The sequence below is a fragment of the Diadema antillarum genome, unplaced genomic scaffold, assembly GCF_040938485.1.
Source record: "Diadema antillarum isolate AM-2024a unplaced genomic scaffold, OU_Dant_1.0 seq00000157_RagTag, whole genome shotgun sequence".
Lineage (NCBI taxonomy): Eukaryota > Metazoa > Echinodermata > Echinoidea > Diadematoida > Diadematidae > Diadema > Diadema antillarum.
Genome location: NW_027271229.1, coordinates 193,892 through 221,506, shown reverse-complemented (window position 1 = coordinate 221,506; position 27,615 = coordinate 193,892). Strand labels below are relative to the sequence as shown.

Genomic DNA, 27,615 nt, shown 5'->3' with positions numbered 1-27,615 from the left:
CACTGTAGAATGACAGGTGGCCCCTGAAAAAGAGCTCTGATGCAATCTTGGTGTCCTCCAAACTATCTACAATCAGCCAGCTGAATGTCGCTAGAGAATCAACCTTCCAACAGCAATGAATGACATAGCATTTTTGACGAAAATTCATCCACAGGTTTAATGCCACTGAGCATCTATCCAATAGCCATGGTACAATATTTTGAACAGAAAACAAACAACTACAAAAACAAACAAAATACCTCTTGAGTGCTATTTTTTTTTCCACCACAGGAGAGGTTAGGCATGGTGTAAGAACTGGGAAGGTCAAGAGAATCAAGACTCCATACAAACATAGTAAGATATATTGAGAAACATTTAACAGATTTAAAAATGTACTTGCTACTGTATTTGCCAGACCTCGAGTGGGAATTCATGGATCTATTTTCCATGTCATTTGTTAGCTCTATTAAACTCTGTGCACACAACTGTGAAAAACTATCATTTTCTATGAGTGTCCATGCAATGTACAAGCATGTGAAAACACCTTTTTTCAGCTCTAACACAATACTGTAAGGAAGCATAACACAATTTTCCCCATTACCGGGAACTGAAATAGTGGTAGCCCGGGTATTCAAATTTCCATAAAAAACGTGAGAGCACCATCTCTATAGATTTCCAAACTACCACAGTTTGGTAGATTTTGTCTGCAATTGTTACCTGTTGGGAAAAGAAACAGAGCTACAAGCCTTAGAAATGCATTATTCATTGTGAAGTAATGTTGCAGTCATGACAAAAAGCAAAAAAGAAGATACAATTTTACATGCCCTGCCTGTGCCTGCTGTGGGCCTACAGTAAACTTCATTATTGGAAGTGCAGTAGCCAACACCAAGAATATGCTTGACCTTGTTGCAGGGTATAGTCTACATGTACATGGGGTTTCAGCATGTTGCTGCAATATGCTCAAATTCTAACTTAACCCGTTGAGGACGAGTCCCGAGTATACTCGGGTAGGTGTCTATGGGAAATGCGTGCTGTAGCAAAATCAAACCGTCCTCAACGGGTTCATGTGCAACATCCTCAAAAGCCAGCAACATGTTGCGCAACATCCTCAAGAATTTGCAACAAGCTCAAAATAAAATGTATTCACACATGTCAAATACATAATTGTGCAAAACATAAGAAACATCAAATTACCTGGTACAGTATATTTGTGTGCAAAACACAAGAGAGAACATTGAATGTAAGCAGCACAAAGTGAGATAAGCTGCAAAATGTTGCGTACTACGAACTCGTGATGTGTGCTCCACACACATACAATGTTTCTGCAATATTCCCAGATTCTGAGCTTGCAACATGTTCAAATTTCAAGTTGTGGACCACCCTGGTTATTGGTGTACAACAAAATATCTGATACCACTACAAAGAACAAATTCTAATGGTCCCAAGGATCTCTTTATAAGTAGTTTCCACTAGTGTACGGACAGCGACTGCTGGCGATGAAATGTTTTAACACATCTATATGCCATAGGGAGATTTGAATTGTTTTCCCAGTGTCACAGGGTTTTACAGTGATATATTCAATGTATAATATACACCCAGTGACAACTGTACGACAATTTAAACCCAGTGACATCTGTACGACAATTGAAAGGGATGGTACAGTATTGGTGGACATAAAAATTGGGCTTTCACTTTTTTGCCAGATACCAAGAAAACATGTACAAGTATGAAATTGTACAGAGCGTACCATTTTAAGAGGAATTCAAAGTTTACTTGATGAAAATCGGGTTTCGAATAGCTGAAACATCCAAAAACAAAGTAAAACAAAAAGATCATAAAAAAGTGTGGGTTCCAAACTTTATTAGAATCACTCTGTTTTGGATATCTCAGCCATTACAAAATAAATTTTCATCAAATAAACATTGAAATCCTCATTACATGCTCTTTCATATTTCATAAGAGGTTTCTCACTATCTCACAAAAAAAAAATGATAAAAACCTGAAGTTAAGTCTCAACCAAAACTATAGGATCCCTTTAATGTGTCACATACAACAAGCTCAACGAGAATTGTCATTGTCATGCCCAAAAGTAAATGCCTAAAACCATGAAGAGTCAAAGAGTATTCATATTACATGTACATGTAAAACAAAATCCAAAAGTTACCTGTTGTTTTCTTCTCTTTTTCACGTATGCAGTAATTCCAAAAAGCTCATAGTTCATAGTACTGGTGTACATCGTTGTCAATAAGTGAAGTAGAAGCCTCTGGCAGATCTCTACCAACTCCCCAGATTTGGTATGGAAGCTGAAATCCTCCAAGAAAGGTGAAATACTGTACTGTGAACTGTACACATACATGTACCACATGCCAACTGTTGAAATAATGACTGCATCACAATTGTGATCTAGAATACTTCTTGAAAATAAAGAACACCAATTTTTATTCTCACATAAAATGTAGTCACATACTAGTACAGCTGTACATTTGTATGATTTTTAGCTTCACTTTTTCTGTGACTACAACTCACTTGCACTTCATGGAAAAACCCAGCTTGCACACAAGATTTGGGGAATCTAAATTGCGTAACATTCTTTCTACACCGTAATGCAATATTCAATGAGCTGTTAAATAAAGTACAATACGGGCATTCTCTTATTTACGGACACATGTATAACTTTTAGACTTGTGTGACAGCCACGAGCATGCCACCTGGCGAGGGGCTGTGGTTTTGGCTTTGCATTGATTTTTTTAAATCAAACTACTGTACAATGTACATTGAACATGAATGACATTCAATAACTAACCTAAAATACAGAAATGGGAGCAAAACCCAAAATAAATCCACAAATCCAGAGCACTGGAGGCAGCAACTTCAAATTGCATTTCTGGTGCTATTTTTAGACAATTTCGTACATACAACTATAAGTGCTCATATAGATTATCTACATTTGATAGGTTGCAGTCTGAGAGGTAATGGCAAAATTAAAATAACAACATGTTTATACAATAGTGAAGAAGTGTAAACAGGCTACACGCTGTAATCATACATAAGTATTTTGTATAATGTACTGTTGTGGTGAATACTGAAAAATATATCAATACCACCGACTCCGCATGATTTATGCTATTCACTTCTTTACTTCTTTCTTTTTTTCATGACATACTTGTACGTTCAAGTAATGAAGAAATCTCAGGGAAATAGAAATGACAAAGAAGATAATGAATTGGATATTCAGTATGTGTGGTTTCTCACTTCAGCTCAGAAATACTGCAGATCACATCAAGGTTTCATACACTGTACTTTAGTTCAGAAGTGTGCAATGTGCATGTCATACCAGGCAACTAAAGTAAATTATACAAATGAGGCACAGGTCTTGGTGCATCTGTAGACATTATGTGTGCATAACATGGCAACTTTGGCAGTTGAGTGGGTTTGATGCATGAAAAAGACATGGGCATCATCTGTTTTATAGAAGGGGGGACAGTTATCTATTTTTTTTAAATCTATTTATTTATTATGCAGACTGATAACAAATTCAAAAGTTAATGCCCCCCCCCCCCCTCGCTCTGACATACAGTATAATGTTGGAGCAGAACTCTATAGAAATGTATTAAAATCATGACTTTTCATACGAAGATGCTTTCATTTACTAGGGCTTAGGGTTTGTTTGGTTTTCTTTTTCTGGTCACAGCAAAGGGAGCTGCAGTCCGCCTCCTCTTTCCTCAGCCCATGAATGATATTGAAAAAAGTTTCATCACAGGGAATACACTCAGACATACTCTCTTGCTAATTGTAAACCATGTTTGTCCTCTTCTACATTACACACCAATATTCAAGTCATACGTGTAAAGCTTTGTAGTAGTACCGGAACTGCCAAAGCTTTCAAATGCAGGATAAAAAACAAACAAACAAACAAACAAACAAACAAACAAACAAAAAACAGCAACAACATAATACAGTGCAGTCCCATTATAACAAAATGCTCGGGACCGGCAGTTTTCTTTCGTTATGACGAAATTTCGTTATACCCGAACAAATACAATATAAAATGAAAACAAGAAACCACGTTTATATATCATACGTATCATGTTTGCTGAATACTCATCATACACTGGAAAGCTACGCGAAATGTGATGGGATAAAATATGTATCACAATAATAAACGCAAGTTCCCCTCAGAAACTGTGCATGGCACAAGGAGCGAACACGCAGTGGTGTGAAGCGTTCACCCATGCAGAGACGCTATAAATGCTTGTTCCGCTATGTATTTTCGAAAGTAATTCGCATTTCGTTATAACGGAGCACATTTCTTTTGTTTTTCTTGGTCTGTGGCGCTCGGAAAAGACTTCGTTATAACGGAAATTTCGCTATTTAGTTGTCTAACCGTGTTCATTATAAGCGAATTTTGTACCATAGACTTTAATGGTGATAATTTTGGGACCAGAAGATTTACTTCGTTATAACGAAATTTCGTTATAACCGTGTTCGTTGTAACGGGAGTGCACTGTAATAAAAACGAATAAATAAACCAAGAATGCTCACAGAGATCTTAGAATGAAAATCCTGCTTTGTTTTCTAATTGAAAAATGAAATGCAGAACACCAAAGGGTGACATTTTCATCCACTTCTCCTCATGCTATGAAGCTACATGTGAAGAGTTTATTCGCAAAAACGATAAGTCCATTTTTGAAGATTTTGAAGTACGATCTCCGTCATAAAGTACAAAATAATACCTTTTAAATGATATATTGGTCACTACATACATAGAAAGGTACATTTTTGAAGTTATGGTCAAAAGAAGCAAAAATGTTCTTATTAATATTATTCTCTTTATTTTTCTTGACCTTTAATCGCAAATCTCCATTTGGCAAATATGGACTTATCGGTTTTTGCAAACAAACTCTTCATGTATCACTGCATCTGTAGGATTCTGGGATCAACTCTGTGGTAATCAACACTTCTAGAGTGACATAGAGCATGCTCGTCCCAGGAACAGGCCATTCCCATCATGGTCATAATTACAATTACACGTACAACTGTAGTGTAAGTGTTATAATAAATTGTACACTGCCAGTTCTAATTACCCGCGATGTGGCATCACTTTATGCCGGCATGAAGATACATGTATAACGTAAATCTTTTACCAAAATCTAGAACAAGCTGGAATAGCAGACACAGAACTTGGTGTAAAAGTGAGAGGAAGCCTCTCTTGTCCACATGAGTTCTACTTTACTTGTCTTTTGTGGGATCCTTTCCAACATATGTTTGTTTGTTTGTTTGTTTGTTTGTTTTTCCTGCATACTGGTGACACTCAAAATTCACACAACAGTGACTCTACAATGTGTTGTAGTTCTATCATGGCAATGAAAAATAGATACAACACAGACAGAAGTGCTGGTGAAATGACACAAATTGTGGTTGAAGCCACAACCTGTAATACTAGACATTGGAAGCAATGGATAACTATGGCATAACACTGGGCTTGCACCTCAACATTTTTATTTTTGGGTTAGTTTTCTAGGTGAATACCATTAGTCATTTGTTTTACTTTTGTTCATTTCTTTTATATAGGTCTATTATCTTGTTTGTTTAAGGAATTTTTGCTTGCTTGTTCTTTTCTACAGTAATTGGTTTATACTCAAGTGATAAAATGAATGTCACATTTATTTTTCTCATATCTGAATCTGTAACAGTGGCATATTGTACACTGCAGTGCTATGCGAGTGCATGCTGAGGACACTCTAGAGTAATATGTGTTTGCTCTCTTTTTTTTTTACATTTTAAATTATGCTCAGGATGATGCTCAAAAGCACATTGGGTTTAACTCTGCATGTATACAAATGCCAAATAAAACTTTGTATACTTGATCCACTTTATGCAATCAATGGAAGAGGTGAAAGATACAGAAAATAATCTGATGAAGGGGTGGATCCAGGGATTCTGTACAATAAGGAGGGGGGAGCACAAAAAAAAAAAAAAAAAAAAAGGTTGCAGCGAAAAATCCTGGTGCCAAACATCAAAGTGGGGCACCTGCTCCCTTTTCCATTTTTTTTCTCTGATTTCTTTTGTTTTAACCAAAAAAGGCCACCCCCCAATCTGGAAATGTACTGATTATTGTGTGTTCCAATAAGCTTTTGTTGCATACAAATGTTAGTGCGTAAGTACCAAACATCTGTCACCATTTGGCTGATGAAGGAAACTTGATTATAATGTATGGCATGAGACAAAGCCATCATCCACCATCATCAAACTAGCCATCTTCTGAACGTCCTAGTCCGCAGTGCAAGGAAGAAACGTGACATTACAGTTGGTCTGTGCACTGTTCTAGGGCTACTGTGTTCAACATTTTTCAGCTGTCCTGGTGAAGTAGTGTGAATTACTGGCGTAAGGCAAAATTCTGACTCTAGGCCCAGCCGGCATGTACTTGTACTGCTTCCATCACCATACACCACTCTGCTCCAGCTAATGACGCTCTCAAATCCATCACCGTTCTTTCGGCTGCTGTCTATGGTTGGATCAGCATTGTCGTTTTCATCATCATCAGCAGAATCCATGAGTTCAAGGAGTTCTTCCAATTCCTCATCGTTGACCACATCGCTGTCAATGTTACATGGAGCAAACACATCTGAACAGAGAACCGGTGAAACAACTCCTTGGTGGACTGAATCCATACCATCATCACCATTGCCGTCATCGTCGTCATCATCATCCTCGCTACCTTCATCACTAGAGTCGGCGTGGCTGACCATCCTACTGCGACGACGGCGGAGGATGCTGAGCAGGGTGTGAACTCGGTTGCTGCCATTGAGTCCTTCCTCATCCTCATCCTCATCATAGTCGTCATCGCAGTCATCTTCGTCCTCATCACTATCAAAGTCCACCAGCATTTTAATCCCAAAGTAAAGAGTCTCAAACTTGTTCTCCATGGCACCATCACTACTATCTTTATCTCCTTCAGCTTTACATTGCACCCCTTGTGCAGTATCACCAGCTGTTTCATTTTTCTGTTCCAAACCTTCTCCTTCTCCTAATCTTTGTTCATTTTCATTGCTTTCAACCTTAGCCCCACTTTCCTCCGGATGAAGTCTGGCATATCTAGGGTTGGGGGGAAACCAGTACTTCCAGACTAGGCCCCCTCGCAGGGACTTCTGGACATACTCATCCACTTGTTCCCGGGATGCAAGGGGTGGGACCAGTGACACCAGGGCGTCGTCCCAGTTGGGGTGGTAGAGGAGAAAAAGGAGGCCCTGAACAATGTCCTCCAGACCACACTTCTCCGTCCACATGTCGTCCTCAAAAAGGTTGAAGCAGATTTCTCCCTCAGGGTCATCAATAGTATCAATGTTTGGGTGGTAGATCGCTGTCTTGCAACTCACACGAGGAGGGTCAACAGGGTAGCTGCTCTTCTGCACCTCGATCTGTGGGGTGAGAGAAGAAAGAGTTCAAACCAGATTAGTAGTCAGATTTTAATAAATCACCTTAACACTTACACTGTACATCAGTAGAAGTAATTAAATTGCTTGGATGAGGTTTACAAAAGTACTTTCAAATCAAACAACAAGACTGATCAGATTGAAATTTGCCAAAAATTAAAGCAACAATCACAACAAAAGCAAGAAAAGAAAATGCAGTCCATTTGAACGCCTGTATCATCAACAAAAGGTGTCCCACAGGCAATTTAACGAGCCATTAAAAGATACAAGTGTCTGAGTTTAAAAAGCATGTCAATCATCTCTCATTTGTGCCAAAAGAGACTGATCAGCATTTTTCAAGATGTCACAGAAGACATTGCACTATACATAATCATGTTAAAGACATGTGACACTGACACACTGCACAGTCCTGTGTACATGTGCATACACAGTAGAGAGCCATATTAAACTTTTTTAACATCATTGGCAAAATTATTGCATTGCTCTTGAGGTAAATCCCTTGAATGCATACTGTATACGCTATTTATTTCGCGGGGGTTTTATTTTCGCGAATTCCGCGAGTCGGGAGCTATTCGCGAAATTAACAACACGCGAAAATATTACCTTCCAAAATGAATCCCTTGCCTTGATGATACGAACATTTCAGTACTAGTATACCATGTCACGGCTTACCTAACAGACCATACTGGCTAAGCTTGTTTACGCACGTCCACGTCTACTTACGAATACTGTAGAGAGCCAATCCATTATCGCAAGGGGACCACTCGTCAGAAATCTAGGGGACCACTCGTCAGAAATCTAGCGCGATGGTCTTAACCACTTCAAAAATGTTGAATTCTAACTTACTAGTTCGCAGAGTTTGGCAAGTCTTTTCCATGCAGTGTATAACTAGTATCATTCTTATTTGCTAGTAAGTTGAAAATTCACACTTTCTTTGCCACTTCATATTTTCTCTGGTCCCCCAATCGCGAATTTAACCACTCGCGAAAATGTGTGACAGCGGCAATTCGCGAAAATTTATGTACGCGAAAATTATAGCGTATACAGTAGCTCAAAGTGACAACTAGGCCTGTCAATCTGTCTAGTCCCACCATCATCTAAAATGCTGTGGCAAAAGATTATATGTGACCCTGCATCACAAAACCAACAAAAAGTCGCCAGAATGGACTAAGGGTAGATATTGAAAGAGCAGATTCTAATCTTTAAAATGATGTATACCCGGTAACTCCATTCAAATTGACTCTCTTAACCTATCTAAATATCGGAAAGAAAGCACACACTCTGGAAAGGTGTGAACTGAGAAAAGAAGCTCTGCAGTGAAGGGTCTATTCAAGCGCTTAATCTTTAGAAACTGTGCTGGCTGTGCGATGAATCGGACAAAAAAAAAAACAGGATGTAAACCTCCTTAGCAACAACAATAAAGGGATTATCAGTTTAAGTTGAAATTGAGCATGCTCAATAAACACATTCTGTCCATAATACAAACTGTAAATGCCAACTTTCAAGGTGGTAGCGCTATCTATTCAATGTTATTAGAGTTGAAACTGAAGGGTTTGTAAAGGATTTTAAAGAAATGAAAAGGGACCTCTGAAGACGTACCTAATTGCCCTACTCTACAAAAAAGGGGTTGTAGAAAAACTGTTGAAAACACACTTTCCTGTTCGCTTTATGACCCCAAACCAATGAATAGTGCAAACCAGGGAGGTGGAAAGACGAAGGATAGCTTTTTCAGAAAGTATGAAAAACTCAAGATTGACTAGGCTGACCTGTTTCACCTTACTGAGGTCTTCACGCAAAATCAAGGGCTGCGACTATTCAAGTTGTGTTTGTTTTGTGATTCACGGTCACATATGGCAAGGAGAAAAGCCAGTTATTGGAAGTGGACTATTTATGAAATGGTTACTGTTTCAGTACCTCAAAAACAAATTCTCCATCTTTGTAGGGTCCATCGTTGGGGGCGACAGTGACTTGGAAGTTGCCAAGATTCTCGTCGTCCCACTTGGAGACGGTTGCCTGTCCGTCTGAAACACTGTCGATGTTCCTCATCAGAGAATGGAAATCTTTGGCAAGACTGCGGTCGGGCATCCTGCTATCCCGAGGGTGATTCTATCTGATGAAGATGATGAGTATTGAAGCTCCGTTCTCCACAATGTCTCTCTGACAGGTCTGATCTCGTTGGGGACATAGAATCCCAAAGAAACAACCTGTCAAACACAAGTAAAAATATAAATCATGTATAACTTTACAGTACATTATTGCATGGACACTTGCGTAAAGCATGGTACAGGATTATGTTAGAAAGAATCTGGGCACCGTTTCATCAAAGTTGTCAGCCCTAACAAGTTGTCAGTCTCTGACAATGACCATAGTAACAGTCAGTGACCAAAGCTTCTTAGCCAATCAAAACCAAGGATTTTCCTCAAATTGTCAGAGACTGACAACTTCTCAGCGCTGACTATAAAATTGATGAAACACCCCCCCCCCCCCCCCCCCCCCCCCCCAGGTCATCATTAGTGGGAGTCAGGTCACAAAGTTCAGCAATTGCATACCATACAAACCAATGACCTTTGCAATGTGTTGTGCAATCAGTAGGTAACTTCACCTACAAGGCCTAGACGTCTAGTACAAATCATTACACTTCAATTTGGCAAATTTCGTTCTTAACTACCTCAGACTACTTGAGAGTTTTTATAAGTCAACCCAAGATATTGTATGCCATTGCAAGTATGTATGGTACAGGGTATAGAGTGGACTTGTGTTTTCTGGACTTGGTACATAATGTATTGTACTGTCATGACTGAAGGCATGATCTAATAAACTATGTCATTGAGCATACTCTAATAAATAGACTTTACACAGAACTTTGAAAAGATAGTCCTTGAAGCAGCTCTTTCCGAACTAAACTGGGATGAGATGTGCTGTGACTGGAGGTGATGGCGCAATCAACATATCATAGCATAAATATTTACAAATTTAACCCATTCCCTACAGGAACCTGGCGGTCTGTGTATTAAATCTATGATGGGGATTTCGGAATTTGGCACTGACCGGGTTAAAAACAGTGATGTGGTCACTAAAAATTATGTAAGATTATAGCAATGGAAGTTCAACCCACAGGAGGTGTCAGCCCTCTGATCACAGGAAGGGCAGCCCCCTGGAAGGCAGCAACTGTTGAGGTAATAATAACTGCCATGATTGGTAACTTGTTTAACTCTTTATGTGCCACGTTCGCACGTCCGGCACAGTCGACGGCGAGCCAACTTCGCATATTCTGCTCAACAAACAAAGCCGCCAAAAACCGATCGATAAATCGCTAATCACTGCTAATCCCGCGGCACAATGAAAGCGTCTCTCGTGCTTTTGTTCCTATCACATACGGCTTGCATTCTATGTGGTAATTGACTATCAAGCGGTGTTCCCAACTAGATTTGCTCGTGCATTCTATGTTTCTGTCACGGTTTTATGTGCAAAAGTCATGCCTTTACTGTAATGCAGCAACCTGTCATTCAAAAGAAAAATTTAAAATAGATTCGTCATGCAATTTATATCAAAACAAAGCTTGGCATTCATCTTTAACTATGCCTACTATTATGCCCATCTTAACAGAAATTTGTAGAAGTTATACAAATTGGAAAAATATAATTCTTTCTCAAAGCGTGAATACCTTTAGTGTCTCAGAATAACGTGGCACACAGGGGGTTTCCGCCATGACACATAAAGAGTTAAGATACGAGTGGTTAGGGGATAGAAGGAAAATTTGTAATCAAGGAATCAATAAGTTGATGCTTCAGGGACAGTGAGTTTGAGTAATCAAATCAAGATATAGGATCTCTTTTGCTGTGAATGAAGCTTGGGTTATGAAGTGAGAAAGATGGATGTTGACAAACTGATGATGTTCTACTGAGTATTCTACAGACCATGGTGCTATGTGCATGGAGACGACATATGTGCAGTTAGTCCCATCTCAGCTTGAAGACAAGCCCTCAACGAAGCTGAGGGTAGACTCTAAATCTTTTGTAATTTTGCAGATAACAAAGCAAGCTCGAGCAGCCAATTTCTGCACTTCAGTAGAACTGAAAGTGTCTCTATTTCAGGCTTCAGAAGCATGCTCAAGCTGTGGTTGAACAAGGTTCACGTAGGCTTTGGATTTTAACACCTTTGGAACATGATGACAGGTTTCTCCCGAGAACTCAGCGATAGTGGATCTGTCATGCAGTGCTCTATGGCTGGTATTGCAGTGCTATATTGCCAGAAAGATGAGTATTCTTTTTTTTTTTTTCAATTTATGATAAACTAGTATTAGACACTGCCAAATGAACAGGTCCGGTGACAAGAGTTAAGATAGCAGGTTTTCCTTTTACTAAGCAGGATTCATCCACAGCCACACAATAAGGACTTTTTGATTGTGTGGACATGGCTGGCAGTCTTGTACGAAAGTGGTTCTAAATGGTTGCAGTCCTCTCGTCATGTTCATCGGATCATCCATTTCGATTTTCAGTGAACGCTGTTCACGACGTACTGCAATGACATCATGACCCTGTCCCCTCCCAGCAGGCTGGCGATTGGTTACTCCACTCGATGAAGTCATCATGTCATAAATCTGGGAGCCCATGAACGATGAAATCCCTCACAGATGTGTTACTGGTAGCGATTCTGGCATTAGAGGTGCTGGAGAACCTTGAGCATGTGCAGTGCAGTTTCGTAAAATGATGTCATTTTTCCCTAACAGCCATATCCACGAGGTGAAACTGAAAAGTCCCTACTTTCACAATTTCGTTGCTAGGACTATAGTAATTATACACGTTATATGCAGCCAAGTCGATCGCTGTACACAGTCACAAGTGTCACAGCATCCAGTCCGGCTAGGACTCTAGGAGAGTGAACTGTAGTTGAGTAGAAACTGCAATAACGTTAGATATAGAAGCCTTTAACACAGAACAATACATGTAACTGTTATTATAAAATGGGTTCAAGAATGTAGCCAATAGGAAGCGCTGAAATGAGACACACCTCCTTCCTTTACTTCAGTACAACTGCACTGCCTGTAATCCTATGGTAGATTGCCGATCGTCTGTGCGCGCGGCGGCTCCTTTGATGAATTGCATGCATACGCGTACGCGCTGTCAATCCTGTAAACAACTTCTAGTTCGGGCTGCCGGCCGGCCGGCCTGTCTTCCCTTGTGCATAACATATGTGGCGTACGTACGTATACTGTACTATACGTACACTTTGTACAGTACAGTAGACCAAGCGTTATGGGACCGGACGCGTACATGGAGTCACTTTGAAGAGCAAATCCAACGATTTAGCAGGTTAATTCTCACGCCGTTTTCAGAGTATGTTGTCTAGTAGGCCTATATGAGGAGTCAAGTCAAGTCTTTAAGGTAAAGGGTGCATATTCTATGTAAAATAAGTAAGTTTTCATGCGGGTGTCCGGAAACCCAACCCCCCATTATACTTATACTGTATGTGCGGGACTTCCGCGAGTGCGACGTGCGTAAAAGTTTGGGACGAACATCTTCGGACGTCTTGACCCACAAAGGTACGTGAAAAACGCTGAAAAATGATGTTAGTTTTCGAATTTTCGACCCATTTTATAAAACAAATGATGCACAGGATTATTTCGTGGCGTTAGTGGAGGCGTAGTGCACTCGAGGGTATTTACAATTGTGAAACATGCACGAGGCGAAGCCGAGTGCACGTTGCACTACATTGTAAATACCCGAGAGTGCACTACGCCTACACTAACGCACTCTATCCTGTGCATCATTTGTATACTAGTGTTAGAGTAAACTTACCGGTATAGCACTTCACTTGTCTACAGCATTGTAATTTTGTATGCAGTGTGCTTATTTCTAGCAGGGGCACTTTTAAATACTTTATTCATCAATAAAACAGCTATTATGAACATCATGGCCTATTGTCATTGACATGGGTCGTCAAGTTACTGATGAAGGTTCTGGCTTACAGTAGTTGGATGTACTGTTAGTGTTACAGCTGTACAGTGCTGGTGAGTGGTGTTACTGTATAAAAAGTGTATATAGATCTACTAGTACTACCGTACATACACGCAGCTCGCAGCCGCTGTCTCGAAGGCAGAAGCACAGCGGTCTGTCTGGTCAGGCGAGATGTACTGGGGTGGTATTCTGAGGTCGTAATTAAGTCTGTAATTAACTTCGTGATTAAGTCGTGAAGTTAATAGGCCCTTAATCATGGGCAAAATCGGTATTCTGAGGACGTAATTAAGGTATGATTAAGTCCCCTGTAATTATCTTAGGTCCCTCCCATCTAATTGTTATTCCATCCAATCAGACGCGTTGTTAGAAGCCAAAATGATGATTACACGCGCAAATATGCCCTCAATGCGCGCTCCTCCATGCCCCCTGTAATTACAGCCCAAGAGCTCCTTGCGCACACTCCGGTATTTGATTACAACCCCTCACCTACGCACGCGAAGATCTCAACCTCTTTGCTCACATCCTCGAAGATCGGCTATATTTCTTTTTTACTCTGAATTCTACGGATACCATGATAACAAGATTCAACTGCTCCTCGGTTACCGAAGACGGTAAGCATCGCTGTGGCAGAGAAAACGCGATGTAATGCATGATATCGGAGTAGTTAATGACACTCTTTGGTATCATTAAGTTTTCCATTAACTTTCATACTACACCCTCAGAATACCGATTCGTAATTAACTCTGTGATTAAGTCCTCTCAGAGGTGCGCGCGCATTGATACGCGCAAACGCGTAGGTCCTTCCCGCCAAAACGCTTGTTGCTATGGTAGTTAATCACCCCCTACTTAATCATGCTCTCAGAATACCAATTCGGTAATTAAGTGCTAATCAGACACTTAATAATATTTATTCCAAGCTCTCAGAATACGGCCCCTGTACTGTAGTGTAGATTCTATCTAACGTTTACATTCTATCCTACGCTACAGTATAGATCTTTGTTAGGCCAAGTAGAGTTCTAGTAAGATCTTTGTTAGAGTAAAGTTAGGCCTACAGATCTACACATTTGCCATTTTGGGCATGCATGAACACTGACCTGGCTGGCACCGGGGCGGGGCGGGGAGGACTCCCCATCTCCCTGTTAGCTGCCAGCTAACAATTTAATAGACTGTAAATTTAGGGACTGTACAGTACTGGTTGGGGTGGGGACTCATCATTTGAACATTCTTAAGTGAGATAATGAAAAACCTCATATGAATTATGAAAGAGCATGTAATTTTAAGAAGGATTCAACGTTTATTTGATGAAAATTGGTTTTCAAATGGCTGAGATATCCAAAAAAGTGTTAATAATAATAATAGGCGACATGCCCCAACTTTAATTTTATTAGTATCTCTTTGTTTCACCTTGTTTTTGGATAGCTCAGCCATTTCAAAACCGATTTTCATCAAATAAACTTTTGATACCCCATAGAATTGCATGCTCCTTGACATCTCATAGAGTGGTTTCTGAATATCTCGCAAAACGTTAAAAGCTAAATCCTCACCTCGACCAGAACTGTAAGTGTACACACTCTTTAAGTTAGGCTGCTGCACCTACCTTTCCTGCACGGCTAGCGGCTTCACTTCAGACGAAGACAGAACTTGCTTGCTTGTTACGGCTTGCGCTTGGCAGTTTCATGCTTCTTTCTTCATTTTCCACTGAATAATCGCATTCGATGACCATAGCCCGGTAAATTTACTACAAATGCTGCATCGCAGGACACTGCAATACCTTGGCATTTACATATGGGGTGACTTCGTGAATCGGGTGTATTATTATGCAGTGCTGTGCATGCAAGCACTCGTATCGCTGTTTCTACGTACACACACCACAGGCGGTACATGTACATGTTTCCTTGCATGTTGGTTTCCTTGTTATGGCTGTCTGACGTTAGAGATAGTCTCTTTTTAGACATTTTGGAGTTCGGGAATTGCGAGTCGCAGCTAGAGGTACAGTATGACCTAGCTGGGAGGTACGATGGCAAGTACAGTTAATGACAGACTTATGTTCCAGTAAATTAGGAAATTACCAAGTGTGGAGTGATTAATTACAATCGAAATGTATCATTCTGTCAACAAACCCTCAGCATAAATGCGTTATTGAGGAATATGAGGAAGAATGCTCGCCGTTTTGATTGAAACCAATAAGATGGGTCTAGTTGACGTCTATGAAACAGAAAGTCCGAGAACTTCTGACATTTCTATTTCAAGCAAAATACGTCATGTCTGTGATCATGAATGGTCACTTGGTTAGACAGCACTTCATTATCCGGTTTAAACGTCATTATTGTGATAAACATTTTTTTTTTTTTCTTTCTTTCTTTTTGCGAGCTTGACAGCTGGATCATCAACGTTTCTTTTATAGCAGTGGAAGGAAGCAAACATCGATTCTGTGCGATATTCAAGAAGGGAAGTAAGGAAGCACCCGATAGTTACAGACCAGTCTCTTTGACTAGCATCACATGCAAGATCTTAGAACATATTATTCACTCTCACATCAAGGGCCATTTTGAAGAGAATGGAGTACTTGTGGATTCACAACATGGATTCAGAGCAAAACGCTCAACAGAAACACAGTTAATAGTCACAGTTGATGATATTTCACAGTCATTGGACAAAGGGGAATCCACTCACATGGCAATACTGGACTTCTCAAAGGCATTCGATAAAGTACCCCATGAAAGGTTATTAGGAAAACTTGAGTATTATGGTATTAGAAACAACCTACAAGTATGGATCAGGGACTTCCTTACAAACCGGATACAAAGGGTGGTCTGTGAAGGAAGCATGTCCTCAGAAGAACAAGTTCTGTCAGGCGTACCTCAAGGCACGGTTCTTGGACCCCTTTTGTTCCTGACATACATAAACGACCTCCCAGAACACATTAAATGTACAACGCGGCTCTTCGCAGACGATTGTTTGATATACACATCTGTCACAGAAGAAGAACATATGGACATCCTGCAGGAAGATCTCAGGGCTCTTGAAACATGGCAAGACACATGGAAGATGTCATTTAATCCTTCTAAGTGTTCTATTGTGGTTATCTCTAACAAAAAGAAACCACCCACTCGAGACTATGTCTTTTGTGGGCAGACCCTCCATCATTCAAGTTCCCAGCCCTATCTCGGAGTTCAAATTGACAGCAAGCTTTCGTGGGGGGAACATGTAGACAACACTGTCGCTAAAGCAAACCGGACACTGGGATTCTTGAGAAGGAACCTCTGGTTTTGTCCCAAGGAAGTAAAAGCAACAGCTTATTCCACACTAGTAAGACCCATACTGGAGTACGCATCTTGCGCCTGGGATCCACACAAGATAGGCCAGATTGAGAAGTTGGAAAGGATACAAAGGAAAGCAGCACGCTTCTGCCTAGGAAACTACAGCAAGAGTAGCAGTGTCACACAGATGCTAGCAGATTTGAAATGGGAAACACTGGAAACAAGAGGAGAAAGGAATAGATTGACCATGTTATTTAAGATACAGCGGGGAATGGTGGGGATATCAGCCAATAAGTACATCACATATTTGCCAGAAAGGAAAACAAGGAAGAAAAATGACATGCAAATCCAAATACCATTTGCAAGAACGGATACATACAAGAACTCATTTTTTGTAAGGACCCCCATGGCATGGAATAAATTAGAAGATGATTTTATAGTTAAGGTGTCATCGTCGGAGAGCTTCAAGGGGGCACTTACAGCATAACCACGCACGTGTATTCAACACCAAAGTCAGCGATATGCAGTGTGCTGCCCTGCTGGCTCTAACTTTCAGAAGGTTCAGAAGGTATCATTAATGTTTGAAATAAAACTGTACGGACAAATCCTCCAAAAGAATGATAACGTTCTGGGGAATGGTTTGTGGTGTGAAGTGGTCCTGACACCATTGTAGGCTTGTAGGCGACCAGTTAAGGGGGGGGGGGGGGTAGCTTGATTTGGATTCAAGCTAGTAAATTTTTAAGATGTGCCCAGCCTATTTAGAGTAATTCGTAAGTGCAGTTTGACCCGTTTTGAGTATAGAAAGTGAATTATTCGTATAGGCCCTAAATGTGATTATGTTTGTTTGTTTTTTTATCATGGATCAGAGCCTAGAAGTTATGAGGCATAAATTGAAAAGGCCCTATTGTGCCATTCTCTTGAGCTTTTTCTCTTTCATAGCATGAATTACTTAAGCAATAATGGAGGACCTAATACTAATTTGTCATTCTGCTTCCTACGTTAGACTTACAGAATGATTCGCGTGGGGAAAGGCTCAGCCAGGCCAGGATCAATCAATATGACTCAATTGGCCCTTAATAACCAACCTTACACGTTCATTGCAGTGACCATTTAATGACAAAACACTGATGGTTATTCAAAACGACACAAATGTCCATAAAGCAAGAAAAAAAATGTTTGGGAGTTCATGCCTTTTTCCCAAGACCCAGAGGTACGTTAAAGGACAAGTTCACCTTCATAAACATAAGGATTGAGAGAATGCAGCAATATTATAGAACACATCATTGAAAGTTTGAGGAAAATCGGACAATCCGTTCAAAAGTTATGAATTTTTGAAGTTTTTGTGCAGTAACCGCTGGATGAGAAGACTACTGCAGTGTGTGAAAAACTTAGATGTCACATGCGTACAACAATATAAGGAAAATATAAAGAGAATTTCACAAAATTTCATCTTATGAAAAAAGTACACATTCCCCCGACTCGTTACCGACAAATGTTATGGGTAATATTATTCCCCCTGCCTTTAGAAAGAGGCAAGTCAAGTGCTCTTTTATTATGCGAAAAAGTGAAAATATGTTGAATTTTCTTTATATTTTCTTTATACTGTTGTACGCATATGACTCACAAGCTGTAGTAGTCTCCTCATCCTGCGGTTCCAAAACAGAAATTTTTAAAATTCATAACTTTTGCATCGATTGTCCAATTTTCCTCAAACTTTCACTGATGTGTTCTACTAATATTGTTGCATTCGCTAAATCCTTATGTTTATGAAGGTGAACTTGTCCTTTAAGGAAGTCTTGAAAGAGGTGGTCTTGCCAATGACTTTATAATAGGCCTATAGGCCTATTATCATTATTATTTCAAGTAGGGATTATTATAAAAATGATTGGTTACAGCTCGTTATTCCGAAGGTTCGTTATTCCGAAGGCTCTTTGGTCCGAAGATTCGTTTTTCCGAATTTCATTTTCGGATTAACGAATCTCCGGAATGTGGACGACCCTTCGGAATAACGCCACGAATGTTGGAATTAACGAACCATTTTTCATTTTCGGATTAACGAACCTCTAGTTATAGGGAATTTGTGTGTTTCGGAATAACGAACCTTCGGAATAACGAACAGCACCCTTATCGTACCCGTCAAGTTGTATAAGGGCCTACATCTTGTGCAACGACCCTTCATCTTGCTCCTATTAGATGTTTTGAAACAGGACTTCACGTGCAGAACTCAAGTCTGTTTTATTTATTTATTTATTTATCATCATACTCTCTACAAAAAAAAAACTCGAGTGAAAATATTCGCTCTTGAAGGAGAATGAAATTGGAGTGAATTTTGGAGTGAATTGGAGTGAATTGGAGTGAATTTTCCCTGAGGTCACTCCAAAAAGAGTGAAAATGAACATTTTCACCTAAAATCCACTCCAAAGTTCATTCTAAATTCACTCTTTTTTGTACAAGATTCACTCCTTCAAGAGTGAATATTTTCACTCGATTTTTTAAAGAGAGTATAGGCCATTTTTTTGTTTGTTTCACTTATTCGTGAAGAGCCATGTCAAGTGTAATGAAACTAAAATTGGCCTAATGCACGATACAAACGTCACTTGCCTACTATATACCTGATAAAAATTTCCAAAACTTCACATTGCGAGAATAAAATTTGTTTACTCTGTTTAGCGGGCTATAGGCCTATAGCTATCAAAAAGAGAGATCGGATTATGCAACCCTGTTCCATATCTTTCAAGTTCTTCTTTCAAGGGCAATCGTATAATTTCGCAAATCTTATAGGCCTATCTCTCGGGAAATTCGCGAAGAAAATGCACGCAAACATTTCCTCGTTAACTGCAAACAAAAACGATTTCTACTGAACAGGTCTAGAGTGTCCATGATGTTGCAACCCCCTGGTGTCCTGTGGATATAGGGCCTACATACCCCCCCCCCCCCCCCCACACACACACACACAGACGGACACATCCACAGTTATAATCAGGGGCGGATCCAGGAATTCTATAAAGGGGGGGGGTGACTGATATTTCTGGTGGCACTTCCGGGCTTCATTTCATTGTTTACATTTATTTCTTTTGTTTTTCACGAAAAATAACGGGGGGGGGGGGGTGCGCCGGTTGCGCCCCCTCTGGATCCGTCACTGATAATAATCATAAACCCCTGATACAAGCACTCGCTTAGATCGGTCGTTCTTTCTTTCAATTTTGACAATGTAGGCAATTTTGACAATGTAAAGGGGTGTATGAAAATGTCATTTAGGGGGAAAACACTGAATGTTTATAAATTAACTGTTCACAGGACTATATAATTATGCATAAAATAAAACAAATAAAGAAGTAATTATACATTTTATTGCCCTAGTAGAGTTCATTATTTCATTCGTCGTCTTCTGTCAACTAAATGTTTTCTGCAGCTCATGATTTTACATGTACGGTATTTGTCTTTAAATAATGTGCAAATAATTAACCCATGACAACTTTTGCATTGTTCTGTGCTCAATAATGTCGACAACTTTTAACAATCAAAATTTACAATATTAGCGACAGCTGCGACTCATTTTGCCGTATCTATCTCGGGGTAAAACAAAATAGGGCCTAATGACAACAATAATACATGTAAACTTGATGTAAAGTAAAGACTCGGGTTTGTGGAATGGTGATTTATTGTTACCGTGCACCGGTATTTTTCTCTAAAGAGAAAAGGAAAAGCAACAACAACTGCATGGAATGACAGCACGTGTGATGCAATCTCGGGAAAAGGCACGAGGCTTAGCCTATTACCAAGGAGCTATGAAGATCATTACTATAAAAGCTTCTTTTAATCACGTATTCTGGTGTAAAATATGTCAACATTTTATTATGTAAAAGTAGTTTCGTATGATCATGGACATATAGAATCTCTATATCCCACATTAATTTAATGAAACTTTGTACGTGATAAAGTCAAGAAGAACGATTTTCAATAACTATCAACTGTTGTATGTAATTAGACTACCACACAAATCCCAAAAAAAGGTACAGGTTGTAGTACCGAAACTACACAGGGCAGGGCTGTTGTATTGTGAACGTGTGAACGCTTGCGATGTGATTGTGCAATATGTTTACAGCCTAATAGCCTGCCGAGGCATGCAGTTGGTGGACGGAGTTTGTGAGATGTCTAGTGCATCATGCAGGGTCTACATGCAACGAACGAAAACGGATGATGACACATGGTGCAAGGCTGTAATAGCTTCAGAAACATTTATAAATGAGCGATAGCGGACACCAATTATCAGATCATTTGCTTATCCATGGATGTAGCAGCAACACGATGACGAAAGCAGCCTAGCAGTGTTCTTACGGGCAATATACTGACTGGGGAACACCATCGCATCGGCATCATCTGAGCTGAACACAACGTACATCGTACATGTGTACTAGCAGTAGACCGAGCTGAGAGAACGTGAACCAGGCGACAAACTGAATTGTACAATCATCCAAGTGCAAGGTGATGATAGTGGAATAAAACACATCTTGTTGCTCAGGAATGAGGACTTCACCTTCTTAGCTGTAGCTTGAAAAACACTGACAATAACTACGCAAGCCAAGATGGCGGGGGGAAATTCGCTTGCCAAGGAGTTCCATTCCTTGATGAAACACATCAAGAAATTTTCTGATGGACAGGTGACTATAACAGAGTGGGACGAAGAATCGCTCAGCTGGTTTCGTGTCCTGATTGAACCCAATGACGGTCTCTACAAGGATGCAGAATTCGAATTTGAGGTAAGACCAATTCATGATGCATTTCTCCATAAACATTTCAAAAAAAAAACTACGTTATAATGGAATCTTGCAAGTATGTATTTAATGTGTATACTACACTTTACAGTATGATAAGTATGAACATGGTCAGAGTCCAGTAAATTCAAAGTGTCTCCTTTAGAAATGTTAGGCAGACAAGGAAAGTTTTGCTGAGATGCATTAACAGGAAAGCTAGCATACAAAAGTGTAGGCAAACTAGACAGAAAGATCCGTCTGTCCGGAGGAGTTTTTTTTTTTTTTTTTTTTTGACGTTACCGTTATCGCTCTCCTCCGTAGGAGGGAATCCGTGAAGCCAGACGTAGTCTCTGCGGAACATAATTATTATCCCTGACGACCAGATACAGACGGATCTTTCGGTCAATAGGCAAACAAGACTTGCCTTGCATCACAGAATGTGTATTGCGTGACAACTTTAAATGAAAGCATACAAAATGTAAGACCTTCAATCCAATAAGCAGGAATACTATTGGAAATTGATTTACAGCACTGTAATCAGGAAAGAAATAGAATTTCACATATTTTACTATAAATATTATAATGCAGTGATGTTTTATTTTTTATAATTTTTTTAAAGCATACAATGTGCAGTACAAGAACATACAGTGAATGATGCAGAATAGGGCAAGTGATAGAGAAGGAGTTTGTTCTATCAGCACTACACTTGTTCTGCGATGCAGGTACATGTACCATACAGTACTGTAGATTTATAAGCAAGACCTTTGAATACTTTCCTGTTGTTGTGTTTTTATGCAGATTGACACTCTGAACGATGGCGACTACCCAGAAACTGCACCAAAGATCACATGCAAAACGGGCATCTACCACCCCAACATCGACACAATCACACAGTCAGAAGGGGATGTGTGTCTGAACCTCCTGGATGAACTATGGACTCTGGAAAGCACCCTGGAAGATGTTATTCTGGGCCTTCTGTTCCTTCTGTACAATCCAAACATCGAGGATCCTCTGTGCTCTATCATCACTCCCGACATAGAGCCGGAGGAATTTGAAGAAAATGTTGCCAGGTCACTCGCGGGGAAGGACATTGATGGTTATCACTATTTTTACCCCAATCCAAAATATGCAAGGCTTCATCCTGAGAGATGTCATGTTGAAAGAGATGAAAACGAAGGGGAGGAAGAAGAACAGAAAAAGGATGAGGAGAAAAAGGAAGAGGCAGGAGAAAACAAGGACAAGGAGGATGAGGATGAAGCGGAGGAGGAACAGATGGCAGGAAATGTGACAGAACATGTCTCACAAGTTGAGAGGGAGGAGATGAGAGAAGCAGAGGATAAAAGCGTTTCCGTGGCAACTGAAGAGAGCATGAATGAGCAGCTGGAAAAATGCAGAGAAATAACCAATTATGAATGTAGGAATGAGCATGACGAAGAAGAAGCAGAAAACACACAAAAGGAAAGTGAACTCATCGACAGAACAGATGATGATGTGGTCAGTGATGAAGATCTCGAACGAATCTTCGATAAGTGCACATTTGTGGAGGAGACCAACATGAGGAACAGTGGCGGAGCCACCAGTGATTGCTATGTAAGCTGGAGCAACATAATTTATGGGACTGATAGCTACTGTACTGTGAATGTGGGAAAGTTTTGTGAACAATGTACTACTGTTGACTATGGGTACCCAATTATTGGCTGCACAGTCTGTCAGCACAGAACTGCCAAAGACCCTGCGTGTATCGGTCTCAGGACTAGATCAGAACGAACACCCACAGTGACATCTCGGTTCTTCCTGGCTCTGCAAACCCGAAGCTTCCGTAGATGGTTCCTTTGACAGTTTGTGATGCCTTGTTCTCAAGAGTTACTGCCAAGATAATGTGTAGTTTGTATCGAATTTACTATATAAAGCTCTTATAAAAGATTTTTAATTGTGAATGAGTCTGCATTCACATACACGCAAAAAAAAAATAATAATAACTGTTCCTATTTAAACTGCAAATTCCCCCCCCCCCCCCAAAAAAAAAAAGTATATCATATCAATTGTATGTTCACCTAAAATGCCTTTCAAATATCAAAATGATTGTAGGGTAGAGAGAATAATAAAAAAGAAAATGTTGCTTCTTTTGACTATAACTTCAAAAATGTACCTTTATATGTAGTGACCAATATATCATTTAAAAGGTATTATTTTGTACTTTATGACAGAGACCGTACTTCAAAATCTTCAAAAATGGACTTATCGGTTTTTGCGAAGTACATATTTACATTTTTTTTTGTACGTATGTGTACAAGGTGTACTTCAGTAATCATTTCATCATTATGAGTATTGCTCAGAGAGGTGTGTGTTCTATAGTACCTTGTAGAGATGTACACACTTATGTATAACATTTTATACGACTTTATGTCTTACGTAGACAATGTGATGACAAACTCAAAGAGTTTGCTAGGCATACACAATAAGAATTGTACACTGCTTGCTGCTGTTGTACAGGTCTTTTTCTTTTATCTTTTAAACCTCACAATAAAAAGTGCAAAATTAATACCCACACATCTGCCCTAAGTCCAGATTTAGTAATTTGCTCTAGTGACAAAGATATCCTCAAAGTTCAGAAGTTCACTTCATGGTCCCAGTTTCCTTTCAAGAATAAGTTTTCTGTTAAGTGTGTTGCACTTCAGAAGGTTGCAATAATGTAAGAAGGTTCCAATTTGTTCATCACTTATATTTTTTACAGAAGAAATATGAAAATGCATTTTCCCTTGACAAAAATGCTAAATTCCTTAGCATCCAAGATTGCAAGTTTTAGCTTTTCTCTTTAGAAGGCACAAAATTAAATCACTGCATTTTGACTTACTGTGTAATTCTGTGAATGGTTTCCACATGGATCATGGATGCTTCATCAGCTCATCTTTATTTGGCATACAATTGTATACCATGCATACATACAGATAGTACACTGTATGAATACGTACATTGTATGTTGTATGTATCGTGAATATTGTCAATTATGGTTGACTGCATCTGTACAAGTGTATTTTGCAAGTTTTCACCTGCTCTTGCCCAGTGCTATTGAGGAAAGAGAAAAACTGCCCCGAAAGAGGGTGAGGAGATTATGTGTGTGACAGTTTTGATACAGTGCAATAAACCCAAATACAGGTACATACATCTCATGGCCCATGCGATGTAAACCACTGGTCATTGGAAATTGATTTACTGCATACTTTTGTAATCATTGTGGAACATATTATCATTACTTCTCTGTCTTATTGGCAAAATGTTGATTATACAATTGTATTGTACAGTGCTTACATTGTACAGTCATTCTACTTGCATTTGATTGACTCAAAGCAATGATCATAATAATATTGGCTGAATTTTATGTAATTTTATCCTGATAGAAACATTTCTGCAATTGGTATGTTGAATGTATTTGAGAGGAAAATATACACTGTAGTCACAATGTAAGTTGGTTTAAATTAGTTGTAATGGCAATGCAATGTTGTAGTATACACTGTATGACAATGTACATGTACATGTATGAAAACTATACATGTACACTGCAAATTAGTCTTATTAATCAGACATGTTATATAGTAACAAATCAAAATTACATAAATTTCTTGTTGGCATTGACGACAGTGCTATTAATAATTAAAGTGTCAGACTCAAAATTATAATGTTTTATTTAATGTATTATCTTATAAAGAATAACCTTATTTTTATAACTAACTCATGTTTGAAACATCTCATTCACACGCTGCCCACAATTGTATGGTACACTTTGATTTTCACACTCTATACTTGAAGTTTTAAAATTTTGTAATACAGTACTGTACACGTACAAAATCAAACTTAAAGTCCTGGAGAATACCTTCCTTTCAAGCTGTATATTGTATGCAGTTGTTGCAATGTAATACGGTAATGTATGTGTATCACTGTCTTGATTAAGAATTTCCAAAGAAATACTTCCATGCAACTTGTATGTGATCACTAGCAAAGATTTAAGCCTACTATCCTACTATGTACACTGATTATACACGTATGTGCAGTACATATTTTTATAAACATCAAGTTTTATCTACGAATAAAAACAGAGAACACCATTATACAATCAGCAATTCAGGACAGTGAAGCAGAAATTATTTTGTGTAAAACAAGTACATGTATATGATCTCCAATCTCTAGTTTTCATGTACAATACATGTATTTCATTTTGGTATAACATGTACATTGTATCTGTGTGTATCTCTATTGGTTGGCACATAATCAATTGCAAGTTGTGCAATTGATTGCAAATTTGGAATCGATTGCAACTTGATTTTCTGCAACGCCTCAGTCTTATCGGAGAAAGAGAGCAGTATCGAAAGGATATTGTCCTAATTTTTCACAAGACGTTCACAGTATTGATTCATGTAGGGCCTATAGATACAATGTATTACAAATGTATGTTCCGCTTTGATCAACTCAAAATACATTATTTTCATCCGATCATGACACTGAATTATATAAAGGATAAGCGTTTGTGTGTTTGTGTGTGTGTGTGTGTGTGGGTGTGTGTATTGCAAGGAAACTGCTGAACTTTTAATGAACTTGTATACATGGTAGAAGCCGTGTACAGTTTTGCGCATTGGCACAATACATTTTATCTATTACCATAAATTTTATTGATGTGGATATACAGTGTAAATCTGCACATACATGTAGTTATGCAAATATGTATGATATTATATGATAATAATGACATAGGCATCAAACAATAGATGAGAGTAATTGAAAACTAGATTTGTCGTCTTTGGGACACGATACATTATATGGTATAATTTTGAAATTGATAGGCAGAGGACTTTCTGAGCTAATCTCTACTCAACTTTTGAGGAGAAAGAAGAACAAGAAAAACAAAGAATCAGTACAGATACAGAAGGTGATCTGAGAGAATACTCGGATCACCTAATACAGCATTTTCGAAGATTAGCCTTTTATTTTATTTCATTTACACAAGTTTTCCCTGTAATATCATATCTTTATCATACATGTTTATATGACACATGTGTGTATATGTTCATAAGGGAGAGAGAGAGAGAGATGAGACCTAGTATTCTTTGGGATAGGTACATAATAATTATTGGTTTCATATTTCATACATGTACTTCATGATTTTGGAATTTTGAGTTTGCTGATTCATGATATGATAAAGACATGATACTACATGCTATTCATCGTATTATATGAAGACCTGAATGTAAGAACGACCCAAGTCCAATTTTTGGCCAAATTCAGTTTGACATGGGAAAGTGCCTGAAATGAATGAGTTAAATCTTATACCAATGTTACAATAAAAGACTTGGGTCATTCTTACATTCATATTATAGCGCCCTCTATCATCCTTCTCTTATCTCTATAGCAGAATATCATGTATATGAATCAAAGAACGACCCAAGTCCATATGATTCAAAGAACGACCCAAGTCCATCACACAAAATGGCCTCTCCACAATTAATGTAAATGTTAATTGTCATAATAATGTATGTTCTAATTTGTATATACAATGTTGCCTTCCCATCACAGTTATATAGAACATTTTTGGAAAAATAAAAAAGATATGAAGTTTTTTAAAGTTTACTCGAAATGGTCCTCAATGGACTTGGATCGTTCTTATATTCATATACTCATATATATATATATATATATATATATATATATACACTGTAAAAAATTTGTTTAGTTTCTAAACACCTAACTAAACACTTTTCTGTGACAGTTTAAAAACACTGCGACGCGTTTATATATTAAACATGTTTAGGAACTAAACACATGCTGTGTTTATTTTCAGCACACCCTAGGTGTTTATCACACACACATGTTTATGTTTTAAACGGTTCTGATGTTTAAAAACTAAACACCTGCTCTGTTTATAGCCTAAACACCAAACGTTTACACCATAATCACTCACAGTGTTTAAATACTAAACACCGCACAGTCACATAATCACCCACAATGTTTAAGATCTAAACACTGAACCAAAAAATAAACATGACGCACTGTTTACGATGTAAACACTGCGACATGTTTATTCGCTGTGACAGATTAAAAACACTGCGACATGTTTATTTGCCATTTGAGTGTTTATTCTCAGAACACATGTCTGATTTTTAGATCGATCACAAAATTGCATACACTAAACATGTGACATGTTTACATATTAAACATAGCAATTTCTCAGTGTTTATATGAG

General features: G+C 38.8%; 2 protein-coding genes across 2 annotated transcripts; one reads left to right on the top strand and one right to left on the bottom strand.

The window, feature by feature from the left end:
• Positions 1 to 6,199: 6,199 nt before the first annotated feature.
• Positions 6,200 to 9,749, bottom strand: LOC139727875 (uncharacterized). Its single transcript, XM_071638847.1, has 2 exons — positions 9,327 to 9,749; positions 6,200 to 7,397 (listed from the first exon to the last, which is right to left on the bottom strand). The coding sequence occupies exons 1-2, from the start codon at positions 9,495 to 9,497 to the stop codon at positions 6,225 to 6,227; spliced, it is 1,344 nt and encodes a 447-aa protein (XP_071494948.1). The 5' UTR covers positions 9,498 to 9,749; the 3' UTR covers positions 6,200 to 6,224.
• An 11,025-nt stretch (positions 9,750 to 20,774) lies between these two features.
• Positions 20,775 to 23,219, top strand: LOC139727865 (uncharacterized). Its single transcript, XM_071638836.1, has 2 exons — positions 20,775 to 21,389; positions 22,182 to 23,219. Exons 1-2 carry the CDS (start codon positions 21,216 to 21,218, stop codon positions 23,217 to 23,219), a joined length of 1,212 nt encoding a protein of 403 aa, XP_071494937.1. The 5' UTR covers positions 20,775 to 21,215.
• Positions 23,220 to 27,615: the final 4,396 nt, after the last annotated feature.